We start from the raw sequence: 26,665 nt of genomic DNA on the forward strand, positions 1-26,665 counted from the left end.
GGGGGATGAACTGAATGTGGCAAGAGATCGCTGCCGAGTTCTAAACCAGTGTTCAGAAGCCCCCTCCCCTCCTGCCTCCGCCCGCCCCCTCCCCCCGCCCGCCCCCTCCCTCCCCCCGCCCGCCCCCTCCCCCCGCCCGCCCCCTCCCCCCGCCCGCCCCCTCCCCCCGCCCGCCCCCTCCCCCCGCCCGCCCGCCCCCCCCCCCCCGCCCCCCCCCCCCGCCCGCCCGCCCCCCCCCCCCCGCCCCCCCCCCCCGCCCCCCCCCCCGCCCCCGCCCCCCCTCCCCCGCCCCCTCCCCCGCCCCCTCCCCCCTTTCTCAGTCCTCTTCCTCGTTTATTGGAAGGTGCTGTATGTGGAATATGCTCAAATTAAACACGGCTGGGACATGGGTTTAAAAAGAGGCTTGGTCAACCGGGGTCTGTGGCGAGAGGAATGGATGTAAAATGTCGGGCCACTGACCTTTCACTTGCAGAGTGTGTGTTGGAAGTGCTCCCCAACTCGACTGAAAGGGGATAACGCGAAGAAAGACAACTGCCCTTGAATCTGGAGGTTTCTGTCTGAATGTGCCTTTAATCTGCTGGCCGCTTTCCTGATCCCTCAGATTCCAGGCAGTTGTCTCCCTCTGCACCCCCCCCCCCCCCCCACTCCTTGCTCTATCTTGTTGCTGCCTCATCTGCTGAGCCTGGACAGCATTTTTCTTTTCAGATCCCACCGATGGGTTCATCTCACAGAGAGAGAGAAAAAAATGGGAAAAGTTGACTTGTTTTTAAAGGCTTTGTTGTATGTTATTAATGAAAATGGAGAAGAGGTTCAGCATTCAGGAACTCTGGATTTACATGGGAAGAAGTGTTATTATGTTATGTTGGAATAGAGTGACAAGGGAATCTTGAGTGAGAGATTTGAAAGACCAAGGGAAAAAAAGTAAGCCTGAACCTGTCTGTTGAATCATCCCTCGGATTCTTTCGGCAACAGTGCGTTCCTGTAAACTTCTTGCTAAATTAGCATAGCCATTAAAACCTCAAAAATATTTCATTGGTACTAAAGAAGTTGGGAGATTTTGTCATTAAAAGGCATTCTATAAATTCAAGTGTTCACTTCAAATTTATTTTACTTCCTCTTGGCTTCACAATAATTGGGGAATACCTCTTCATAAATAGGCATTGATTTGTCAAGCTTTGTTCTGTAGACACCAGTGCTGCTTTGCTTTTTCCATTAAACTAATTTAGTTGCCTGTTAGCATTTTACAACTGGATTAATTCTGATTTCGGACCCCTCCATCTGGTTCCATCTGCCTGTCCACCCGTCTTCACCTATTCAATGTATATTTGTATTGCTTTATTTAAAGGTTTTTCATAGATTAGCATGACATAAATTAACAGATTGATTTTTTTAATGGTTTTCCTTTGTAATTGTAACCCAGCATTTTGTTTTTGTCAAATCAAAAATGTAGAGGCCCTCTTAAATAGGGAAAAGTAGACGCTCACATTTTCAGATAAGCAAGGAAGGAGGTAGTATTACGGAAACTATTTCCATCTGTGAGGATTAGCATCTTGGATACAGTGATGACATTCAACCCCTCCACAGGGGTCTCTCTTATGGTAAAATGCACAAGGAAGTGTCCAGTATTTTGAAGCCTAAAAATAAAAGGCTATATAATAAGACTATTATTGAGTAGTGACATTGGATTAATTTCAAGGAATTTGGCAACATTACAGAACATGAAAGCACTCTATCTTGCATTGATCTGTGATATTTTCCCTGCCATCAATTGTAAAACTGCATACAGAGTCCTCAAGACCTGAAGGATTTCAGGAGAACAGAATTTTACAGTACAGGAACAATTTTTCAAGCCTACCAATAATTTTGCACTTTCCATCTTGATGATCTCTTAAGTATTTTGTAAGAAGTTTTGTTATTTGATATCACTTTGGATTAACACCATAATTATTAGAACATGAAAACAAATCAGAGCTATAACTGCATGTTTTTATTCAGATTTTGCCATGGTGGGGTGAGGGTGGGGGTGGTGTTAGCTTTAGTCTATTTTGATATAGAATTTCATGACCCATGTCATATCAATATTCAAGATACATCCTAAATCACAATCTCTAAAATCGTTACAAAAAACTTGTATTTTTTTGCTTGTAAATATATGTAAAATTGAAACACAAGACCTTTTTTCTCTTCTGAAGAAACCACATTGTCATTACCTAGCACAGGTGCCTGTTCTTCATGGATCAGATCAGATACTATTTATTGCCATGTAAGACAAAAATGCAATATTACACAAAATTCCTTGTTGTTTGCCATAAGCAAACAAAGATTCACCGTTAGCATTCCACGGTGTCCCTTGCAGTCAAAGAGAAGCAAAAGAGAGACCCCTTTAGAGTCACTGAGTGTCCGTGCATCCACCGGCATTCGCCTCCAACGCTTCCATGGCCTCTGGAAGTTCAGTTCAGTTTAATCCATTGGCAACCTGAGTTCTAGATCCAAACCTCCAACACTATGAGGAAGCACCCAATGCCCTTTGGGAGCTATTCTTGCCCTCAGCACTGTCTCGAATGAATCCCTCTTCCGATTCCTGGTTCTCACGAGTCAGTCTCCAGCAGCCATTGCCTGGTATGAGTCCTTTGACCTCGTAGCCAGCAACCCGCAACCTGTGTGGGCTCATCACCCACAAATCACCAACCGCTTGCTGCCTATATGCCCTTCAGCCACAGAGCTCCTCAATAGTCTGCCATCATCTGGTCATCTCCTTTGCTTCTCCTTATCAATTGGGGGTGTTCTCCCTGTTACTGGTGCCCAGGGCCAGACTGCTGCTCCCCTGGAGTCTGCAACCCCTCGTGGCCACTACTGAACAGGGGCGCCTCCAACTTGGGCCCAGACCCCTCGGACACAGGATTTTAAATAAAGCCGCAGTAGGAATGAGTGGTGGTACCCTTCAAGAATTTACTCCGCTCCCTGCGTCCCGGGTCTGCTCCAACGACAGCACTGCCATTACAGCCACTCCAGCAGCGCCACCATTTCTTTCTTTAATTTTTGACAAGCTCCAGAGGATATTTCTCTGAAACAGCAAGGGGAATATTGGATGCCTCCAATAGGTCCCCTATTAATGATTCATGAACCCTCTTCTCTTTTTCTTTCTCTTGGTTTCTCTACTTTTCCTTCTCTCTCGGAGTGGGAGGCGTGGGAATGGGGGAGGAAGAAACATCATATATAAGTAGATTGTTTGAAAACATAGATATGCTCTGAACAGTCAATCATGTGTTCTGGTTTAATAATGGAAAATCAAATAAAATATTTTCTTTAAAAATAATGCATGAAACTAGCCAATGAATCCTTTTTTGAATAAAAGGATGTTTAGTCAAATCTAATCCTGTCTGATCCAATATCAAATATGTAAATTTTGCAACAAAAATGACATCAGAAGAAAATGTCGTGTCTCTTTTCTCCTTCTTTATCAAGGCACAGAGAAGGAAAAGGTAATAACCCACCATTTTTATACCCAAAATCTGCTAAATTGGGGGAAAAAAATATCTAGGACATTCCTTATCAGCCTGACTCAAGTTTTACACTGTATGATCATTGTCTGGAAAGTGATGTGCTTTTAAATACACGTGCTATATGGAAATCATGATTTTAAAGGAGTAATTTAATAATGCTATTTTGGCTACCAAATGCAGGTTAATTCTGCAGCACAGATCCACTGGTTTGAAAAATTGTCAGAATTACAAATGCCATGGGAATGGAACTCAAGTTCAGATGGACAAATAATAGCAATAAAAAATCTAAATCTTGTGGTCAGAAGCGGACAGATGTTGGCAATTATAGGGAGTTCTGGTAAGAGTCATGCAAATTAAGATTTTTTGTTGTTGCATGTTTTCTGATTGTGTGATTATCAATGTGCTTATTCATTCGTGTTTTGGACGTGTTGAATTTTGGATGAGGAAGAGCACGGAGACAGTTCACAAAACAATCCCATTTCCCCCCACTTAATTCTTCAAACATTCCCATTAGCAGCCCCAGATTCTATCACTTGCCCACATACACAGAGCAGCTTACAGTGACCAGTTAACCTATCAATCCACGTCTTTGGGGTGCAAGCGAAGCTGGAGTACCCAGAGGAAACTTGAGCAGTGATAAAGAGAATGTGCACAGAGAGCAGCAGAGTTCTAGATTGGATCCAGGTCAACTCTAATCAACTGCACTGCAGTGCTATCTAATGTGCAGTCATAATTTATCCAATGAAGCATTTTTTTTTGTCATCTAGTATCCATGTATGCAGAAAATTTTCAATAATCCACTATCCAGCCATTCAGAAACCCTGATGCTTTTTGGTTTTTGTTACAATCTCTTTCAAATCACCGCATCCCAGTTTCCACAAATCCTTTCACATACTGGGTCCTGGTGTCCCACTTTCCCTTTCCAGTAAAAATCAGGGAGTCCCTGTTCCCACACTTCCTCAAACACACCTGATTCCTGCACTCCCTTTCCATTCACCAGACTTTCCTGGTTCCTGTGCTCCTTGTAACATTCTTGCTCTCTGGTTCCTGAACTCCCTTTTCAATTTACCTGATTCATTGGAAAACATTATCATATTGCAAAACATTTTTTTTTCAAATGAGTTAAAATAAGTGTTCAGGTATCAACAGAAGTAATATCCAGTGATCTGGAAAACCTGCCAATCTGATGCCACACAAGTCCTGGCAATGCCAAATTATCTGTGTTTTACTGTATACATTTTCTACAGCACTAAAGCAACCTGACAAAAATCCAAATCATTGTTTACCCCCTTTGTGCAGGTAAACAGCAAATAATATTTTTTCTGTATCCATTAATGTGGCACCAAGAACTTGAAATTTGCTCCTGCCTTCCCTACTCTTTTATTTAAAGCCTCCAGCTTTCTGTTTCAATTTGTAGTTACTTTTTCCCTCTGATTCCAATTGCTAATTTTCAATGTAATACTTACTTTGTCACCTTTGGTCTGCATTCTATCACAATCTATTCTCGGTATCTTCCCCCTCTCTGCAAGTTGACTCCTCATTTTTCCCAATGTTAATGCAGTGTTAGTAACTGAAAACATCGATTATATTTCTTGACCCACAAACATTGGTTGACCTGTGAGGTACTTCTAGCGTTTATTACTTTTGTTTGCTTTTGGAAATCTGCATTTTTGCTCCAGTGAAAGAAGCTGCTGGTTGGAAACTCATTCTGGAATGGAATGGATTTTGGATATGGAGCACAGTACACTGATGCAACCATGGAGTGTGTTTAATGGGGCACAGTTGGTTTGGCTAATCACTCGAATACTCTGCTGATGTTTATCCAAATTATCAACCGAGTTAACTTGGTTAAGAAATTTAGTAACTTCAGCTCAAGCTCTAGAAAACCTTTGGCATAATATTGGACAGTAATTTAGAAATAGTGCAGCCACTGATGGAAAATGAAAATAATAGGCATTAAAATTTTACACTGCCCTTGAAAGACAGTAATTAACTGGCTTTTAACCACTTCGCTTTCCTGTGTAAATGTGACAAAACTAGGATGGGGGTCATTTTCATGCCAGTACTTGCCCTCCAAGGTAGGTAGTATCAGAGCTGATGCATTTCACATCACCTCCAGTGTAAAATGCTTCCCTGCCTTCCCAGGATGCCGACACTATAATGTTTCAGGTCCCACCTCCTTTTGCACCAGGATGTCGGATCCCTATTGTAAAAGGTCACCTTGAAATGGCTTTTCTTGGTTCAGTGTGAACACTCTAATCCGACCCGACCTGACTTTAAACACTGGTTGTTGACACGCAAATTTAGTGGGATCTCTGTAAGAGGGAATAATGCGACAGCTCTCTTGTTAATGAGACCACCTCCCAATTTGTGAAACTTTAAAGCAGTAATCTCAGACTTCCATTGTTATTAACATCCATTGTTATCGTTGCAGAAAACTTGTACTAGTATGGTGTAAGATTTGGAAATGTAATTAAATGGATCTTTAAAATAAATTAGATGGCAGTAGTTTTTTTTTGTAATTGGTGGATGGATATTCTTTTACTTTAAAGGGTGCCAGACAATACTAATGGCGACTTTTTGCAGGCAAGAGAAAATTTCATGTAATATTACATTTTCTGTATTATTACATGACAATAAAAGAATCTGGAATATGGATCTATGTGTCTATGCCTCTTTATGAATCAACAGGATGTGGGAAGACATCTTTACTGGACATAATCACCTGTAGAGATGAAGGAGGGAGAATAAAATCCGGAAAAATATTGATCAACGGAGCACCAGTCAACAGGCAGCTGGTAAAAAAGTGTATTGCACATGTGCGACAGGATGACCGATTGCTCCCCTTTCTCACTGTAAGGGAAACATTGGCATTTGTGGCAAAATTGCGTCTTCCAAGAGACTTCTCAGAAGAACAGAGGAACAAAAGGGTAAGGTTCATTGAACTGGATTAATGGCACTTTGGCAGAGTGCACTGCAAAATGTAATTCTCTGTTCTGTCTCCTCTGTTCTGCATTTTGTCTTGCTAGACATGATTTCTTACCACATTCCCCAAAGGGGAGCGCATTCTGTGAATATGAAAATGAAGAACATTAAGCAATTTTAAAAAAAAATTAAATGTAGAAAACTGATGTTTTCTGACACATAAAACTGTTAATCCAGACATTATTTCAATTAGTACTCAAACAAATGTTTAATTCATTTTCATGTAGATATTAACAGAAGTATAATAAATTTCAAAAAAACCCAGCAGGTTTAAAGGCGAAGTAGGAAACCGAGAACCTGGTGAATATAAAGAATTGGAGTGCCCATGAACTTAAAGGGAGCTGAGGAACCAAGTCATCTGTGAGTTTAAAGGAGCATGAGGACTGAGGCACCCCTGAGTTTAGAGGGAATTTAGGAATGTGGACATCAGTGACTTAAGAGAGGTTTAGGTGCCAGTAAAAAAGAAGCAGCAAGTCTGTACCCGAGCTAAATACTGAACCATTAGGATTTCTGAAAAAATTTTGTCAGAGTTTTATGTATAATCATTTTTACTTTGTGATTAAATTAACATCAGACAGAAATAAAGCAAAATAACAATAGAGCAACAGATAACGTGTAAGCTTGTGTCTTGCATTTTTCAGATAGAGGATGTTATAGCAGAACTCCGACTGAGACAATGTGCAAACACAAAAGTTGGGAATTACTTAACTCGAGGAGTCTCTGGAGGAGAGCGACGTCGAGTAAGCATTGGAGTACAGCTTCTGTGGAATCCTGGTAACCACTTTTCCACCAGCTCTGCAGTCGCCTGACCTTTGCTCTCCTGCTGGTGTTGGCCTGTGCTTCTCTCCCTGCCCCTTTTTCCTTCCTCCCTTTGCCTTTTTATTCACACCTCTGTCTGCTTTTTTGCTCATACCTTGACAAAGGGCTCTTGTCCAAAATGTTGGTTCTATATTTTTGCTTCTTGTAATCACTGCAGGACCTACTCAGTTTCTCAAGCACTTATTTTTGTATTAATCACCTCTTTATCTCCTCATTAATGACCATTTACTCTGAAAGTGTTAGGATTGGTACCTGAAGGTATTGCTGCCAACTAGCTTAAATTTTGAATGTTGGAAATGCTCATTAATAGAAGCAGTTATGTGACTAAATCTTTTCATTTTCTCATCCGTAATACCTCGTATTCATTCAGGTTTAGCCAAATTCTGACATATAAAAGCTTGTCTTCTATTCCATGATTTGATGTGCTATAGACCGGTCACTGATATGCATGAGGTTACATCCTTTGAAAACAGGGTGCACCATTTTCACCAAGAACTCCGATAAATTTTATGAATGATCTCCCTCCATTATAATGCCCATCTTTAATCTTGTCTTTGGTTATTTTCTTCCAGGATTCCTGTTAAAGCAGCAGTTACAATTTGTGTCGGTGACATCAGTTGACAATTCCCTGGGCTTCAAAGTTATTTTTCATTTGTTAGTTTGCATTTCTCCCTTTTCTCATTGTTCTCTAGAGAGTTAAAGCATCTGCTCATGTAAATCAAGCCTAATTGAAGATTGGAGGTTCTGGCCTGACCTTCATTCTATCAGTGATTTCCCTTCTCCAAAACGTATTCCTGTGGATGCTTTTTCTGTTTCCTTACCCATCACTGACTTCAAAAAAAGAGATTCCACATTGTTTGCCTTCAGAGATGCACTCCATGCGCATTTAACACCTTGGTCTTGTAGTGTAATTTTTAACTTTTAAGGCCTCTCGATTTTTCCCCATTTCTACTTCTCACCAGCTACAGAAGTATAATAGTCATGCTTCACATCCACTTCCTTTGCTGCTTTATTCAATTTGGCTCAGTACAGTGGCAGTAATTTTAGTATAAACTATTTTCTACCTATGGAGCACGTCAAAAGAATCAAAGGCTTGTTGATCCAAACCAAGGCTTTTATTAACTAGAAGACTGGAGCGTATCACATGTAGGTTGACCAGTCCAGGATGACCTGGTCTGGCTAGGAGCGATCCTTTAAGACCTGCCAGTAGGCATGACTACACTCTCAGCCAATCACAGTCATCCTACACTATCTTTTTTTTCTTTGGCTTGGCTTCGCGGACGAAGATTTATGGAGGGGTATGTCCACATCTGCTGCAGGCTCGTTGGTGACTGACAAGTCCGATGCGGGACAGGCAGGCGTGGTTGCAAGGGAAAATTGGTTGGTTGGTGTTGGGTTTTTCCTCCTTTGTCTTTTGTCAGTGAGGTGGGCTCTGCGGTCTTCTTCAAAGGAGGTTGCTGCCCGCCGAACTGTGAGGCGCCAAGATGCACAGTTGGAGGCGATATCAGCCCACTGGCGGTGGTCAATGTGGCAGGCACCAAGAGATTTCTTTAAGCAGTTCTTGTACCTCTTCTTTGCTGCACTTCCATCTCGGTGGCCAGTGGAGAGCTCGCCATAGAACACGATCTTGGGAAGGCGATAGTCCTCCATTCTGGAGACGTGACCCACCCAACGCAGTTGGAAATTCAGCAGCATGGATTCGATGCTTGCGGACTCTACCAGCTCGAGTACTTCGATGTTGGTGATGAAGTCACTCCAATGAATGGTGAGGATGGAATGGAGACAGCGCTGATGGAAGCGTTCTAGGAGCCGTAGGTGATGCCGGTAGAGGACCCATGATTCGGAGCCAAAGAGGAGCGTGGGTATGACAACGCTGATCTTTGTGTGTTTCTTCAGGTGGTTGTTTTTCCAGACTCTTTTGTGTAGTCTTCCAAAGGTGCTATTTGCCTTGACGAGTCTGTTGTCTATCTCTTTGTCGATCCTTGCATCAGATGAAATGGTGCAGCCGAAGTAGGTAAACTGGTTGACCATTTTGAGTTCTGTGTGCCCAATGGAGAGGTCTTTCATGGCTTGTTTCAGCATCATGCTGAAGAAGATAGTAAAGAGGGTTGGTGCGAGGACACAGCCTTGCTTCACGCCGTTGTCAATGGAGAAGGATTCGGAGAGCTCATTGCTGTATCTGACCCGACCTTGTTGGTTTTCGTGCAGTTGGATAACCATGTTGAGGAACTTGGGGGGGGTGGGGGTGGCATCCGAGGCGCTCTAGTATTTTCCAAAGCCCTTTCCTGCTCATAGTGTCGAAGGCTTTGGTGAGGTCAACAAAGGTGATGTAGAGTCCTTTGTTTTGTTCTCTGCACTTTTCTTGGAGCTGTCTGAGGGCAAAGACCATGTCAGTAGTTCCTCTGTTTGCGCGAAAGCCACACTGTGATTCTGGGAGGACATTTTTGGCGACACTATGTATTAATCTATTTAGGAGAATCCTAGCGAAGATTTTGCCTGCAATGGAGAGCAGCGTGATTCCCCTGTAGTTTGAGCAGTCTGATTTCTCGCCTTTGTTTTTGTACAGGGTGATGATGATGGCAACACGAAGGTCCTGAGGCAGCTTTCCTTGGTCCCAGCAGAGCATGAAAAACTCATGCAGTTTGGTATGCAGAACTTTGCCGCCAGCCTTCCAGACCTCTGGGGGAATTCCATTCATACCTGCTGCTTTGCCACTTTTCAGTTGTTCATTTGCCTTATATGTCTCTTCCCGGGTAAGGACCTCATCCAGCTCCAGACTCAGGGGTTGTTGAGGGAGCTGGAGCAGGGCGGATTCTTGGACTGAGCGGTTGGCACTGAAAAGGGATTGGAAGTGTTCTGACCATCGATTGAGGATGGAGATCTTGTCTCTGAGGAGGACTTTGCCATCTGAGCTGCGCAGAGGGCTTTGGACTTGGGGTGAGGGGCCGTACACAGCCTTTAGTGTCTCATAAAAACCCCTGAAGGCTTTGCAAGGTGAGTCTGGTGGACAGATCGCTTCTTTGCCAGCAGCTCCTGGATTTCCTGGTTGTTTTCGTCAAACCAGTCCTTGTTTTTCCTGGAGGAGAAGCTCAGTACCTCTTCAGTGGATTGCAGTATGGGCGTTTTCAGCTGATCCCAGAGGGTTTCAGGAGACGTGTCCATGAGGCAGTTTGCATCCTCGAGCTTTGCTTGGAGGTTTGCCTGGAAGTTTCCTCTCACTATGATTACTGCAAGTTTCCAACATTGAACCTCTTTCTGTGGGCTCCACTGTTCTTGAACTTTGGCTTGAAGTGAAGGCTGAGCTTGCAGCAAACAGGCCGGTGGTCAGTGTGGCATTCCGCGCTGGGGATGACCCTGGTGTGGAGCACAACTCATTTGTCTCTTCCTCACACCAGAACATCGTCCAGGAGGTGCCAGTGTTTGGATCGGGGATGCATCCAGGTAGTCTTCAGGCTGTCTCTCTGCTGGAAAAGGGTGTTAGTAATGACAAGCTGCTGTTCTGCGCAGAGTTCCAACAGGAGGCGCCCGTTGTCATTGCACTTGCCGACACCATGCTTGCCAAGGATTCCTGGCCAGGTTTCTGAGTCTTTGCCGACGCGAGCATTGAAGTCGCCAAGGATGACAACCTTGTCGGCTGTAGGGGTGCGTTAGATGAGGTTGCGCAGATCAGTGTAGAACTTGTCCTTTTCTGCTGGTTCCGCATGAAGGGTTGGAGCATAGACACTGATGAGGGTGATGCGTCACTTGTTTTGAAGGGGGAGTCGCATGGACATGATCCGGTCAGAGTGGCCTGTCGGGAGGTTTTCAAGTTTGGAGGCAATGGAGTTCTTAACCATGAAGCCAACACCAGATAGGCATCGTTAAGCCTGAGGCTTGCCAGACCAGTAGAGTGTGTATCCTGCGCCGTGTTCTTGGAGGCTGCCTACATCTGCAAGGCGGACTTCGCTGAGAGCGGCTATGTCTATGTCGAGTCTGAGGAGTTCATGTGCGATGAGGGCAGACCGACATTCAGGTCGGTGGCTGTCAGCCTTGTCTAGCATGGTTCTGATGTTCCAACATGCTAGCTTGAGTTTGTGTGCATCTTTTGAGGGGGAGGACATGGACCTGTCCTCGGGCCTGCACAAAGGAGCTTTTAGGTGGTGCGCAGTGTGTGCAGTACTGGTCCCACCCTTTACACCCATGGTTCGTGGGACGTGGCAGCGAGGTCCTTGGGTCGTAGGTTTTATATCGGAGTCACCTTCTCCTATGCAGGTTGCTTAGCCGGGCTGAAGAGGCCTGCCTCCCCTTTTAGGTATAATCTATACATATACACATTGGTGATAGAATCTGTACTATCACACTACCCAAATTCCTCATAACACTTCTGCTTTCTTCAGCACCTAACCAAAATATATATATTCACTTTCAGTTATTTTCTTTCTTTTAATTGCCTGCTACATAGATGGTGATGCACTGTAACAAACTTTGGATTATGATTATAATTTTACCCCTGTGTCTTATTAGGTCAGGGTCTCCTGAAATTTCAGAAGAATCAGGATCAGAATTTATTGTCATGAACAAGTCATGAAATTCAGTGTTTTGCGGCAGCGTCACAGTGTAAACATTCATATTAGAACCATCTTACAACATTACCATTAAAAAAAAAATAGTGCATGAAAAGTAAGGCAGTGTCTTTGGTTGATTCAGGAATCTGATGGCAGCAGGAAAGAAGTTGTCCTTGTGTTTGATTAGTGCTCGTCTATAGGCTCCTGAACCTTTTTCCTGATGGTAGCAGAATGAAGAGGGGATGGCCTGGGTGGTGGGAGTCTTTGAGGATAGAGGCTGCTTTTTTAAGACACTGCTTCAGGTAGATGTCCTGAATGGAGTGATGTGTGGCGCCTGTGACGTCGCAGGCCGAGTTAACAACCCAGTGGTATTTATACTTGTCCTGAGAGTTGGCGCTTCCATACCAGGCAGAGATGCAGCCAGCCAGAATGCTCTCCACGAGACCTGTAGAAGTTTACGAGAGTCTTCAGTGACATTCCGAATCTCTTCAAACTCTTCAAGTATAGCTGCTGGCAAGTCTTCTTTGTGATTGCATCAACGTGGAGGCTCCAGGACAGATCCTCGGAGATGATGACTCTCAGGAATTTGAAGTTCTTGACCCTCTCCACTACTGAGCGCTTGATGAGGACTGGATCATATTCCCCTGACTTCCTCCTTAAATCCACAATAATCTTAGTTTTGCTGACATTGAGGGCAAGGTTGTTGTCGTTAAACCATTCAACGAGCTGATCTATCTCCCTCCTGTACGCTTCCTCATTGCCATTTGTGATTCTGCCAACACCTGTGGTGTCATTGGTCATCTACATTCCACAGCTATTCTTTAAGAATGCTCTTTATCAACCATCTAAACTAAATCAATCAATTTCTATAATACTGCAGATTGGATTAACTGAGAAACTAAGCCGTGAAAAATCAAAAGCATTTTGAAAAGTAGAAACAGAATTAAGAAATGAAAACATTTAGTAAGAAGATTTAGTGGATGCTTTGCATCTAAATGGGAAAAATGGATAGAAAATCATTGCCAGGGATAGTAATTAAGTTAAAATTGTGCTAAAAGCATTTATGTGTGTTTATTGTCATATACACAAGTATACTCAAAACGGTCAACCAGTTTACCTATCTTGGCTGCACCATTTCATCAGTTGCAAGGATCGACAATGAGATAGACAACAGACTCGCCAAGGCAAATAGTGCCTTTGGAAGACTACACAAAAGAGTCTGAAAAAACAACCAACTGAAAAACCTCACAAAGATAAGCGTATACAGAGCCGTTGTCATACCCACACTCCTGTTCGGCTCCGAATCATGAGTCCTCTACCGGCACCACCTACGGCTCCTAGAACGCTTCCACCAGCGTTGTCTCCGCTCCATCCTCAACATCCATTGGAGCGCTTACATCCCTAACGTCGAAGTACTCGAGATGGCAGAGGTCGACAGCATCGAGTCCACGCTGCTGAAGATCCAGCTGCGCTGGATGGGTCACGTCTCCAGAATGGAGGACCATCGCCTTCCCAAGATCGTGTTATATGGCGAGCTCTCCACTGGCCACCGTGACAGAGGTGCACCAAAGAAAAGGTACAAGGACTGCCTAAAGAAATCTCTTGGTGCCTGCCACATTGACCACCGCCAGTGGGCTGATAACGCCTCAAACCGTGCATCTTGGCGCCTCACAGTTTGGCGGGCAGCAACCTCCTTTGAAGAAGACCGCAGAGCCCACCTCACTGACAAAAGGCAAAGGAGGAAAAACCCAACACCCAACCCCAACCAACCAATTTTCCCCTGCAACCGCTGCAATCGTGTCTGCCTGTCCCGCATCGGACTTGTCAGCCACAAACGAGCCTGCAGCTGACGTGGACTTTTTACCCCCTCCATAAATCTTCGTCCGCGAAGCCAAGCCAAAGAAAGAAAACACAAGTACAATGGAGAGATGCAGTGAAATTCTTTCTTACTGCAGTAACACGAGTAGGTAAGATGCATCAACAACAATAGTATAAATTAAAATTACTGTGTGACAGAAAAGAGTTAGTAAATATAAAAGGGCAGAGAAATAAATATTTTCAATTGCAGTTAAAAGTGTAAACAGAACTTTTGATGGTCTTGGAGCAGTTTAAATTAGGGTCAGGATAGCACAAGGAGGTTCAAGAGCCTGATAAGCTGGGTTGGGGGGGGGGGGGGGGGGGGGAAACCAATTCTTGAACTTAGACAGGTATCTGAAAAGAAAATTAATAAAGAAAATAGTAGGTGTATTTTATCTATCAGTTTTTGTGATGTTAACAAGCTTTTGTATGTTCCTGAAAGCTTGCACAATTTTTTTGAGTTTGTGTATAAGGAGCCATAAGATAATAAGAACTATTCATTCCATCAAGTTTTTACCAGAGATTGTAGTATCCACTCAATCTAGTCAAACACCAGAGGATAAATCTTTGTTAAAAGCCACATTGTTTCCAACCACCTACCCCCCACAACTAGAGGTAATTTAAGAAATGACAAGAAAATTGTTGATTCATCTAGGGCCCTGGATGATGGAAAGAAAAAAATTAAGAATGCAGATGCTGTGTCGTCTGTGCTTGCATCAAAGTGCTATGGGTGGGGGCGGGGGGGGCATAGTGGGAGGGGGCAATCAAACAGGAACTTGCTTGTACTTGCTAAGTACGTTTCTGCATTTAGGGAAGCAGAATGGGACCACTTAAAGAGCCTCTGCCTTCTCCCAGTGACTGCGTTGTTTTTCATCAGATGCTCTTGTTTCTTTCACATCCAAAAATCAAGTTTCCTTTAGTGTGTAAGTGAACAGTAAAATATGGGAAAAGTTCATAAGAAAGTGGGGAAAATAAAAAGTGGAATTAATATAGGAGTAAACAGGTGGTTAATGGTCAAGATGGAATCGATGGGCTGAAGAGTCTGTTTCCTAGGTGTGTCACTCGATAATTCTATGTACTTGCTGCTCAAGATGCATTTTTCTCTGGATTTTATGTCAGTTTTGTGGAATATTTGTTCTGTCTGCAGACATGACTACGTTCTGATTGTGCAACCCTTTAATTCTCTGCTCCTCTTTACCTCTCTCATAGAGCTACAAATTTGTTTGATCTAAGCTGAACTTGACAAACATTCGGCATTTTTGGACAAGCACTTCGGACTTTTGGACTCAGAGCTAAATTGAACAATGTCGCATTGTAATTGGGGCTTGGCGTGATGGTGTGAGTGAAGAGTGTGAGAATACACCTTTCCTGGGAGAATTAATTAATAACTGGACAAAAAAGTTTTCTTAAAAAATTTCTGATAGCCAAATAGGGCGGGAAACCTGCCTGCACAGTTTTGATTATTGCTGCAAGGAAAGGAAAACCTTAAGCAACAAGAAAAGTTGTGTTCAAAGAAGTTGCAAGATTTGAAAACATTGAGCCTACCTTGTTGTCAGAACCTCAAGCTGGATTATCTCTCCCTCTGCGTGTGTCAAGAGGGATGGCTGCGCGAGTGCAAATAACCCCGGCGCCACTGGCACTACTCCTCTGGGGAGCCGAAGAAGATGGCACCAGTATCCAGAAGAAGACTATTGAATTAGAAAAGTTACAAGAACAAATGCGCATGCACCTAAGTTTGCGCCTGCTCAGAACAGATAGGCCAGAACTTCAATGGGAAACTAATAAATCAGGTCTTGCTAGTTTTGAAGCACAGGACCTGCCTCCTCTTGAGTCGGAGACAATTGGAAGCGATTTTTTTTTTTTCTCAACGAGTGATATTGAAAAGGAAGAAGAGGACCAAGTGAAGCAAGTGGAAGTGGAGGGAGAAAATGAATAGCAACAGGCTCAATTAATACAGGAGGTGGAAACTGTGAAGGTAAAGCCACTGGAACCTAAGGGGCATGGTATAGGTAGGCAATTGATGAATCAATTGCAAGCTATGAGTGAGAAAATGGATTTACAGTATGGGTCTATTGAACGGGATGTTAATGTTCAATTTGTTCAATAATGTTCAACTGCAGGTTGATGTATGTCCCCTGGGACAGGGCATCAGGAGGCTCGTTGAGCTTCCTGGGCTGATGCAAGATCTCGTAGTTGTAGGTGAATAGCTCAATTCTCCACCTCAGGATCATGTCATTCTTAATTTTTCACCACTGTTTGTTATTGAACATGAATGAGACTGCTTGTTGGTCAATCAGCAGGTTGAACAGTTTTCCAGCCAGGTAGTGCCTCCAGTGGCGCACAGATTCCACTGTGGCTTGGGCCTTCTTTTCGATGGCTGAGTGCTGGAGCTTGGGGCCCTGGAGGGTTCTGGAAAAGAATGCCATGGGCCTGCTTGCCTGGTGGAACATGGCAGCCAGGATGAAGGCAGACGATTTACTCTCCACATGGAAAGGGATGGATTCATCCACAGCGTGCATCGCCACCTTAGCGATGTCACCCTTGATGTATGTTAACGCTGCTTGGGCTTCTGCCGATGGGAAAGGTGGTTGATTTTACCAGGAGGCAGGTTTTGCCTGTGTAATTCGGGACCCTATGGGCATAATACGAAAAGAAGCCCAAGCACTTATTGAGAGTATGGGGCAATGGGAGTTCCAACATGGGTGCATGCAGTCAGGGTCTGGCCCAATGTTGCCATTGTCCACCTCACAGTCCAGGATGGCCAGCTCTGAAGTGCTAAAGATGCACTTCTTTTGGTTATAAATGAGGTTGAAGCATTTGGTCATCTGGAGAAATTTCTCCAGATTAACATCATGATTCCTGCTGATCATGGCTGCAGATGATCACATTGTCCAGGTAAGGAAATGTGGCATTGAGTAGACATCCATTTTTCAGTCCATCTCCCTCTGTAAGACCGAGACCTTGTAGGTGACCCCGAAAGAGACTCGGGGGAAGTGGTAGAGGCAGCCGTCTGCCTCAAAGGCAGTGTACGGGCTGTCCTCCAGACAAATCAGTAGTTGGTGGTAGGGTGACTTGAGGTCATTGGTTGAGAAGATCCAGTACTGGGTGATCTTTTTTACCATGTTGACAATGTGGAGGAGTGGGCAGATGTCCAGCTGGGTGAAACGGTTTATGGTCTAGCTGTAGTCGATGGCTCCACTCTTAACAGCCACCACCTGTGCCCTCCAGGGACTGGTGCTGGATTCTATGATCTCCTTTGCCTTCTGCTTTGATGAAGTCTCTTTCCCTGAGGCTGTATCACCTGCTCTTGGTGGCTTGCAGTCAGGGGTGATGTTCTCAAACAGGGGCATCGGTGGGTCCCGAAGGGTAGAGCAACCACAAGTTGTGTTTGGAGGGGCCGGGGGGGGGGAGTTCAGAAGGCCCGTCAATTTCAAAGTCCTTTGATAGTGGCTGATCAGGTATTTTTCTACACAGATCTGAGTATGGAAGTTGTGAAAAGAAGAAAGGAAATTAATCCTATAAAACCAGTGCTTTGGAAAAAAGGGATATAAATTTTCTTTTCCTCACCCTGCGGTACTCAAAGGGTTTTTAGAAAATAATCAGGCAAAAATTTTCACTGATGATATGCAAGCTTTAGAATTTGCTAATTCTCTTCCAAATTATAAATGGGCCCAACAGATTGATTTGTTAACTGCAGATATTCAACAAATTGAGAAGATGCAGTCAAGAGAGGAGGAGTTAATACAGCAGGAAGTCATTGAACTTAATGATTATGATAAAGTTCATTGAGATCTTGAAGCAGCAGCCTGAAGGTGAAATGTGGATCTTTGGAATTAATATGAAATTTCTCTCGGTGGTGGTGGGGGGGGGGGTGCAGGGGATGTTTCATTCTCCTTCCCTAGCTATGTGCTACTTAGTGGTGAGAGCCACTACCCAAACGATAGAGGGACCTAGTACTTGTCTTTTTTGACAGAGCTTTTTTTGGGGGATTCTTTTTTAACTTTTCTTCTTATTTCACTTTCTTCTGGTTTCTTTTGACGGAGATGCCAAATGTGGTTAATAGCTTTGAGATGTGGGACATCCAGGAAGCGAGGTGGGGGGGGGGGGGCGGGTTTGGAACTTCGAATTTAGTGTGATGGTAAATAGTAAAACATAAAATTTTGTAAGTTTTAATATTAATGGGCTTAATAATTTGATTAAGAGGAAGATGGTATTGGCTTACTTGAAAAAAAAAATGCTTTTTTTTCTACAAGACACTGATCTGACAGATAAGGAATATCAAAAGTGGTAGCTTCAACTTTTAACTCTAAAGCAAGAGGTGTGGCAATTTTGTTTTAAAAAAAAAAATTACCTGTTCAAAATCAAATAGTGACTATTGATCCTGGGGGAAGATTTGTTTTAGTACATTGCCAAATGTATTCTGAGAATTTAAACTTTTGAGTATTTTATGCTCCAAATATAGATGAAGGATTTATTAAATATACTTGTATGTTTTTAGCTGAGGCACATGAAAAAGTATTGGTAGGAGGGGATTTTAATTGTTGTCTAGATCCAGTTTTGGATAAAATGACCAAATTGGTAATTTGAGCTGAAGCAGCAAAAGGAACTTTAAATATAACGAGAGACTTGAATTTGATAGATATTTGACGTAGATGAAATCCTAAAGAAAGGGACTTTTTTTATTCATATAGTCGTGATTCTTATTCGAGGATAGATTTATTTTTAATTTTGGCACAATTGCAAGAAACATTTATGAAAGTGAATTATAAGGCTAGAATTTTATCTGACCATTTGCCACTTTTTATGACATATTTGTTGATGAAAAAGGAGGATGTGGTTTATAGTCGGCAATTTAATTCTACAATGTTTAAAAAAAAGACAGAATTTTGTGATTTTTATTAGGAAGCAAATACAGGAATTTTTAGAAATAAATTCTAATTCCATTGTTAATAAATTTGTGGTTTGGGATGCATTTAAAAGTATATTTGAGAGGGCAGATAATAAGTTTTACATCAAAAATTTTAAAAGATTATATGAAAGGTGGATCAATTAGAAAGGGAAATAGAAGAGTAGGAAAAGGAATTACAGAAAAAGGTTTCAAATCAGAAAAGAAAGGAATTATTAAAGAAAAAAACTATTAGAATACAATTCAGACCTATAGAACAGAAAAATTAGTGGAGAGAACAAAGCAAAGATATGAATTAGGAGAGAGAGCTCAAAGTTTTAGCTTGGTAGTTAAAAACAGAGCAAGCATCTAGAATAATTAATGATGTTAGGAATTTTATTCTGATTTATATAAATTGGAGTCTACTAGAGATGAAGTTAAGATTGATAATTTTTTATTTCAGATAAATTTGTCTAGTTTGACATATCATGATCAAATACATTTTGATGCTCCTTTTACTGCAAGAGAAGTTAGTGAAGTGTTTAGTTCATTATCAAATGGTAAGTTGCTGGGAGATGGTTTTCCATCAGAGTTTTATAAGAAGTTTAAGGATCTCCTAATTCCTCCTTATAGGGAGATATTAAAACAAGTGGTGGAATCACATTCATTACTGGAATCATTTTCAACTGCAATATATCCAGTTATACCAAAAAAAGATAAAGCTTTGTTGAACCCGGCTTCTTATTGCCCAATGTCTTTATTAAATGTGAATTATAAAATTGTTGCAAACATTTAGCAAATAGATTAACTATGTACTTATCTAATTTATTTCATATGGATCAAACAGGATTTGTTAAAAATTTGATAATATTGCGAGGTTAATTAGCTTAATTCATTTAGTTCAAAAAAGAGGTATTTTGAGTGTAGCGGTATCTTTAGATGCAGAAAAACCTTTTGATAGATTAGAATGGAATTTTTTTGTTTAAAGTGTTGGAGAAATTTGGTTTTGTTTCAAATTTATAAATTGGGTTAAAACCTTATATAAAAAATCCTTTAGCAAAATAATTACTAATCAATAATCTAGGTTGAGTCGTCAAGATTTCCCTTATCACCAGCTTTGTTTATTTTAGCTATTGAACCTTTAGCTGAGCTTATTGGACAAGATTCTAAGATTAAATGAATAAAGGATAATCAAGAATTTGAAATTAATTTATTTGGTGCTGATGTTTTGGTTTATTTGACTGATCCTATAAATTCTTTGTCCCATGTACATGGTAGGTTGGAATAATATTTGGAAATCTCTGGATATAAAATTAATTGAGAGAAAAGTGAAATTATGCCTTTAGATAAGGGTGATTATACTAATTGTAAAACGATTACTAAATTTAGGTGGACCGATGCTGGCATTAAATATTTAGGTATTCAAATTGATAATAATTTAAACAATGTATTTAAATTAAATTATTTGCTTTTTAATAAAATTGTTGAAGATTTAAAGAAGTGGAATACCCTACCTATTATGTTAGTTGGCAGGGTAAATTGAGTTAAAATGAATATTTTTGCTAGAATTCAATATTTATTTCAGTCAATGCCTATTCCAATTCCTCTAAAAAAATTTTAGGATTTAAATGTGGCTGTTAGGAAGTTTTTGTGGAAAGATAAAATGTCGAGGGTTTCTATGGAAAAATTGACTTGGGAATTTGAATTGGGGGTTTTGCAACTCCCTTACTTTAAGAATTATTTTAAAGGAGCTCAATCAAGATTTATAAATGTATTGTTTAGTTTAGATAAAATTCCTGCCTGGGTTGGTATAGATCTCAGTAAGATAAGAGAAATGGATTTAAAGGATTTTATCTATAAGTGGAATTCTAAATTGTTAGTGGGAAATAGGGAATCACCTATTTTGAAACATCTGGTTGAATTGTGGAATAGTACTGATACTAATAAAATTGGTATGAAAGGTTTAATATTTCAAAAAATGCCTCTTTGTCAAAATAAACATTCCATTTTCAATTGATAATTAATTTTTGAAGATTTGCAGACAGAGAAATATTAAGAAGATTGAGGATTCTTTTGAGAATGAGAAATTTATAAAGTTTGAATGAAAGATAAATTTAACGTACCTAATAATACTTTATTTTGTTATTATCAGGTTAAACTTTTCTTGTTTTGTAAAATAGGTCAGAGCTTGATATTACCTAGTCAAAGTGAATTGGAAGTACTGATTTGTAATAGAAATGTAACTAAATTTATTTCTGTAATGTATAATTTACTTCAAAGGAAAGTCCCTAAAATTGGGTTACATAAATCGAGATTAAGATGGGAAGTAGATTTAAGTACACCAATAAATGAAAAAGAATGGATGGAATTGTGTAGGAATAGTATGACTAAAATTGTAAATTTAAGATAGAGGTTAGTCCAATATAATTTTATATATCAATTATATTTGACTCCACAAAAATTAAATAAATTACATTCAGCTATTTCAGATTTAGATCTGAGATTAGAACTTATTTGTATTCTACTTGGAAATTCCCTAAAGTTACATCCAATGTTATTTTTTTTTGGATAATATTAAGGTTATAAGACATAAATGCTTTATCCCCGAGGTGGAGGGGATCCAGTGCCATCTCAGCACAGGTCCACAGGACTCGTGGTCAGCTGACATTACAGGGATAATTTAGATGTGAATCCTCACCCCCACCCTGCCCCCCCCAGAATTGTGTCCTGATAGGACAGTCTGAGTCTTCAGCTGTTTTGGGGTGCGACCATGGCAACTCGGCGATGGAAATGGCACTGGTGGCTTAGCAGTCTCTGCATGGGTGGGTTTGGGCCAGTCCCTTGTACACAGCTCATGTTTGTCCCCAATGTCCAACAGCAGGGTGGACCCGTTTTTTAGCATTTTGTATGGTCCAATGTAGGGATGCTGTAGTTGTGTCCCGTATAGGGCGGCAGACAAATACAAAATGCACCGACTCAAGATCTGCCGGGACGTGCATGGGTGGTGAGCTATGTCTTGTGGCTGGGTCTGGGGCCAGTGCCCCCAGACGGTGGCGCAAGTCTTGGAGTTCTTCCAGTGCTGTGGAATCGTCACCATCGGGTGGGGTTGGAATGTCAGCTGGAACTAACAGGGGCATGCCATAAACCAACTCAGCTGACAAAGCCTGCAAGTCCTCTTTTGGAGCGGTCCGTATTCCCAGCATCACCCAGGGAAGTGCATCCAACCACTGCAGGCCATGAGATAAGCTCACAGAGCCTGCTTCAGGTTCTGATGAAAACGCGCTACTAGCCCGTTGGCTTGCGGGTGATAGGACGTGGTGAAATGTAGTTGTGTACTGGACATGCTCATCCTCTCGTGATACCAGGATATCATCCAAGTAGACAAAAATGAAAAGGAGGTCTCTGGAAACTGCATCCATTAAACGTTGAAAAGTTTGTGCCAAGTTTTGCAACCCAAACCACATTCTCAGAAATTCAAACAGCCCGAATGAGGTTATAATGGCTATCTTGGGCACATCATCTGGGTGTACAGGGATTTGATGGTAGTAACTTTTCACAAGGTCCACTTTGGAAAAGAACTGTTTCCCGTGCAGATTTGCGGTGAAATCCTGAATGTATGGTATTGGGTAGTGATTTGGTACCATTGCACTGTTCAGTCTTCGGTAGTCTCCACATGGTCGCCAACTCCCGCTTGCTTTTGGGGCCATATGTAGGGAAGACAACCAGAGGCTGTCAGAGTGCCTGACATTGCCCAGTTCTTCCATCGTTTTAAATTAATCTTAGGCTTGTTGTAAACGGTCAGGTGTGAATGGGCGGTCCTTCAGTCATCACATAATGTTGGACATTGTGCGGCGGGGTTTTCAAATGAAAATCCGATGTAAGGGTCTCGGGGAAACTCAGGACCTTTGCAAACTTGTCCGTCGATAGGGTCTGTACACGCAGGGCTAGCCATGTACCAGGTCAGAGTGGGTATGTGGAAAGTGGATGAATGGACTAACTGTCACCCTTCACATCAAAGAGTAGGTTACTGGCCCTCAGGAAATACACTCCCAGGTTTGGTTGGCTTACGGTCTCGATAGCGAAATCCCTATTAGTTGCAAATGGACTGACCTGGTGCCATAGCTGGGTAGAGGTGTTCCATTTGCTGCGAGTAGGTTGGACTGCTTAATCTGAACTTGTTCGGCTCCTGTATCAGATTAAAAAACCTTAGTCCAGAGACTGGTGGCTGGCGGTGCCGTTTCCCTGGGTGTCGTTTAAGTAAGTTATTGGTGGGACACATCTGCGGGCATTCCAACCCCACCTCCTGTGGTAAAAGCACTACCCATCCTGCTGCTTACCTTCGGACCCTCCTGCCTAACTCGGGGTTGTGGTGGTTGTTGAAATGAACTGTTGCGACATAATTTTTGTGAACTCTGAATAGTCTGTCCACTTTGTTTGTCACAGCCTGAGGGGTCAGAAAAGTCTGTGTTGGACAGGAAAAATGTGACATCACGGGGGAAGCATTCTAAGAATGTGGCCTTGAACATTAGGCAGTTGAAGTGTCCTTCGGCTAGCGCGAGCATTTTGGCCATTAGCTCGGAGGGGGACCTGTCCTCAAGTTCATCTAGATGTAGGAGACACGTGCCTCCTTCTAACTCGGTCATGGTGAAATTTTGTAGGAGGTGGGCCTTGAAAGCCTCATACTGACCTTCTGCCAGAGGATTGGTTAGGAAAAGTTCAACTTTAGTGGCCAACGTGCCAAAATTTTGTAGCTTCGCTGGTGATATTGTGGAGGTTGAATTGTGCCTCCACCTGAATGAACCACACACATGGTCTGTGTGGCCAGAACGCTGGCAGCTTAATGGTAACCACGCTTAGCGTTGGTTCGTCGGCTATTGTATTGGGTTCAGAGACGTCTGAACTGTTGGGGTCAACAATGTGGTGCTTTTTAAGGCAGAGCTGCAAAGGAAAACACTGAAGCATGTTGTAATCATTTTAATATCTCTTTAGACCACTTTTTAAGTCACTTCTGGCTCGGCCATTTCGAACCCGGAAGTGACATCATAACATTCCCGACACATTTCTCAGCCCACGGACTTTGTCCCTGAGGTGGAGTGAGTCCAGCGCCATCTCATTGCGGGCCCGCAGGAGTCATGGTCGGCCAGCATTACAGGGATGATTCAAATGTGAAGCCACCCCCCCCCCCCCCCCCCCCGGCTGCCGCTGCAATCCTTTTGGTATTCTCTGTTTCTTTTCTTTATTTTTTTCCCAATTCTTTTTTTTTCTCTATTTCTTTTTTTTTCCACAAGAGTTTTGGTAGGGGAGGGGAGGGAGGTGGGAGGGGTCTGGAGGGGTTAGTTAGAGGGTGTTTTCTTTTTTTCTTTTTATATATATGTCACATAATTTTTTTTCTATACAATTTTTGAATTTGTAATGTAACTCATATTGTGGTTTAAAATTAATAAATAAAATATTCAAAAGGAGTCACATCATAATTGTGGCCTACGTTATTTTTGACAAAAGTTGTTGGTAATGATTCTGCTTTGCCCATTTACATCTCCATGAGACCAACATTTACCCTCTTTGACACTTTTGTTTTTAAATTCTTCGATCAAAATTTCCTAATTTTTGTCCTTGAAAATGAAAAACAAAGCTGCAGATGCTGGAAATCTAAAATAAAAAAAGAAAACTATAAGTGAGCTCTGTTTCTCTCCACAGATGGAACCCCATCATTTTCTGTTCTTATTTCCCATTAGTTTTCTCCTTATTTCCTGACAATCTACTGCTCAAAACTTCTTCCCTTTACTCCATTTCATATTACATAATTCGAAATGCTAATGTTGTTGCTCTCCCCAGAGAGGCTACCTGATGTGCCGTGTATTTCTATACTTTAATGTTCAAATTTTAAAAGTTCAGCATCTACACTATTTAACTTTTGCATCATTTAAATGGGATGAATTGTACGTAAAAGCATACAAACTCCAGTGAAATTAATAGCTGAACAGAAACTCACTATTTGATATTCTTACTTGGTTTTATAAGCTTAATATTTTTTGTTCTAGGTATTTTAATATTAGATGAGCCCACATCTGGACTAGACAGTTTTACAGCTCACAATTTGGTGATGACTCTCTCAAGACTTGCCAGAGGAAATCGATTGATCCTAATGTCAATCCACCAGCCGCGGTCGGACATATTCCATTTATTCGATCTGGTCGTTCTCCTTTCTTCAGGATTAACAACATACTGTGGACCAGCTAGGGATATGATTCCCTATTTTACCTCCATGGGATATCCATGTCCAAAGTACTGCAATCCTTGTGATTTTTACGGTAAGTAAAATAGTATATTGGGAGTGGCTCCATGTAATTACCAGGCTTTAGATTGAAATTACTGTAGTCACCAAGTCGTATAACGTGAAGCCAGGCTCTTCAGCACAACTTACCCTGAGCAAAATATCCCACCCACATGTCCCACCTGTCTGTATTTGGCCCATATTCCTCTCGGCCTAGACTATCCATGCATCCATCCAAATTTTTTTCTTAAATGTGGCAATAGAATCTGCTTCAACCACCTCCTCCAGCAGTTCCTTCCATATTCTTACTATCTTTTTTTTTTTTTAAAAGTTACCCCTCACATTCCTGTTAAATCTGCCCTCCCCACCTTAAACCTATGTCCACTGGTTACTGATTCACCTGCTCTATGAAAAAGACTCTGTGATTACCTGATCTAGGAATGTGGATGAGGGTAGCGCAGTGGATGTTGTCTATATGGACTTCAGTAAGGCCTTCGATAAGGTACCACATGGAAGGTTAGTTAAGAAGGTGCAGTCTTTAGGTATAAATTTTGAGATAGTCAAATGGATTGAACATTGGCTGAAAGGGAGAGGCCAGAGAGTGGTAGTGGATAATTGTCTGTCAGGTTGGAGGCCGGTGACCAGTGGTGTGCCTCAAGGATCTGTATTGGGCCCATTGTTGTTCGTTATATACATTAATGATCTAGATGATGGGGTGGTGAATTGGATTAGTAAATATGCAGACGATACTAAGATAGGTGGAATAGTGGATAATGAAGAAGGTTTTCAAGGATTGCAGAGGGATTTGGGCTGCTTAGAAAAGTGGGCTGAAAAATGGCAGATGGAATTTAATGCTGATAAGTGTGAGGTGCTTCATTTTGGTAAGAAGAATCAGAACAGGACATACATGGTAAATGGGAGAGCATTGATGAATACAGAAGAGCAGAAAGATTTAGGAGTAACGGTACATCGTTCCCTGAAGGTAGAAACTCACGTGAATAGGGTGGTGAAGAAGGCTTTTAGTATGCTGGCCTTTATCAATCATTGCATGGAATATAGGAGTTGGGAGGTGATGTTGAGATTGTATAAGACGTTGGTGCGGCCTAATTTGGAGTTCTGTGTGCAGTTCTGGTCGCCTAATTATAGGAAGGATATAAACAGAGTGGAGAGAGTGCAGAGAAGGTTTACCAGAATGTTACCTGGGTTTAAGCATCTAGAGTATAGGGAGAGATTGGACAGATTAGGTCTTTATTCTTTGGAGCGTAGAAGGTTGAGAGGGGATTTGATAGAAGTATTTAAGATTATGAAAGGGATAGACAGAGTGGATGTGGATAGACTATTTCCGTTAAGAGGAGGAAAGATTAAAACAAGAGGACATGAGTTAAGAATTAAGGGGCAGAGGTTTAGAGGTAACATGAGGGGGAACTTCTTTATTCAGAGAGTGGTAGCCGTGTGGAATGAGCTTCCGGGAGAAATAGTGGCGGCGGAGTCAATTGTATTATTTAAGAAAAGGTTGGACAGGTATATGGATGAGAAGAAGATGGAGGGTTATGGACATTGTGCAGGGAGGTGGGACTAGAGAGGGGTGTTTGGTTCGGTGCGGACTAGAAGGGCCTAATGGCCTGTTTCCGTGCTGTAAATGTTATGTTAATCCTTTCATGATTTTATATGACCCCTCAACTTCCTGCCTGTCGACATTTTTCCATACCTTGATGAAGGGCTCAACCCAAAAACATCAGATACATATCTTTATCTTTGCTGTATAAAGTTCACTGTTTGCCCTGTTGAGTTTCTTCAG

The 26,665-nt window shown here is 41.9% G+C and overlaps 1 protein-coding gene across 4 annotated transcripts in view; it reads left to right on the forward strand.

Annotated features, from left to right (window-relative positions):
• Positions 1-26,665, forward strand: part of abcg8 (ATP-binding cassette, sub-family G (WHITE), member 8) — a 65,881-nt gene that overhangs the window by 848 nt on the left and 38,368 nt on the right. For 3 of the 4 annotated variants that reach the window (XM_069931057.1, XM_069931059.1, XM_069931058.1), the window contains exons 3-6: positions 3,684-3,840; positions 6,195-6,433; positions 7,130-7,262; positions 24,635-24,904. In XM_069931057.1, the coding sequence (XP_069787158.1) occupies positions 3,684-3,840; positions 6,195-6,433; positions 7,130-7,262; positions 24,635-24,904 (799 nt within the window). The remainder of the gene's footprint in view (positions 1-3,683; positions 3,841-6,194; positions 6,434-7,129; positions 7,263-24,634; positions 24,905-26,665) is intronic. The other variant, XM_069931060.1, reaches the window with a different exon arrangement.

Source organism: Narcine bancroftii, chromosome 4 (genome assembly GCF_036971445.1).
Source record: "Narcine bancroftii isolate sNarBan1 chromosome 4, sNarBan1.hap1, whole genome shotgun sequence".
Classification (NCBI taxonomy): domain Eukaryota; kingdom Metazoa; phylum Chordata; class Chondrichthyes; order Torpediniformes; family Narcinidae; genus Narcine; species Narcine bancroftii.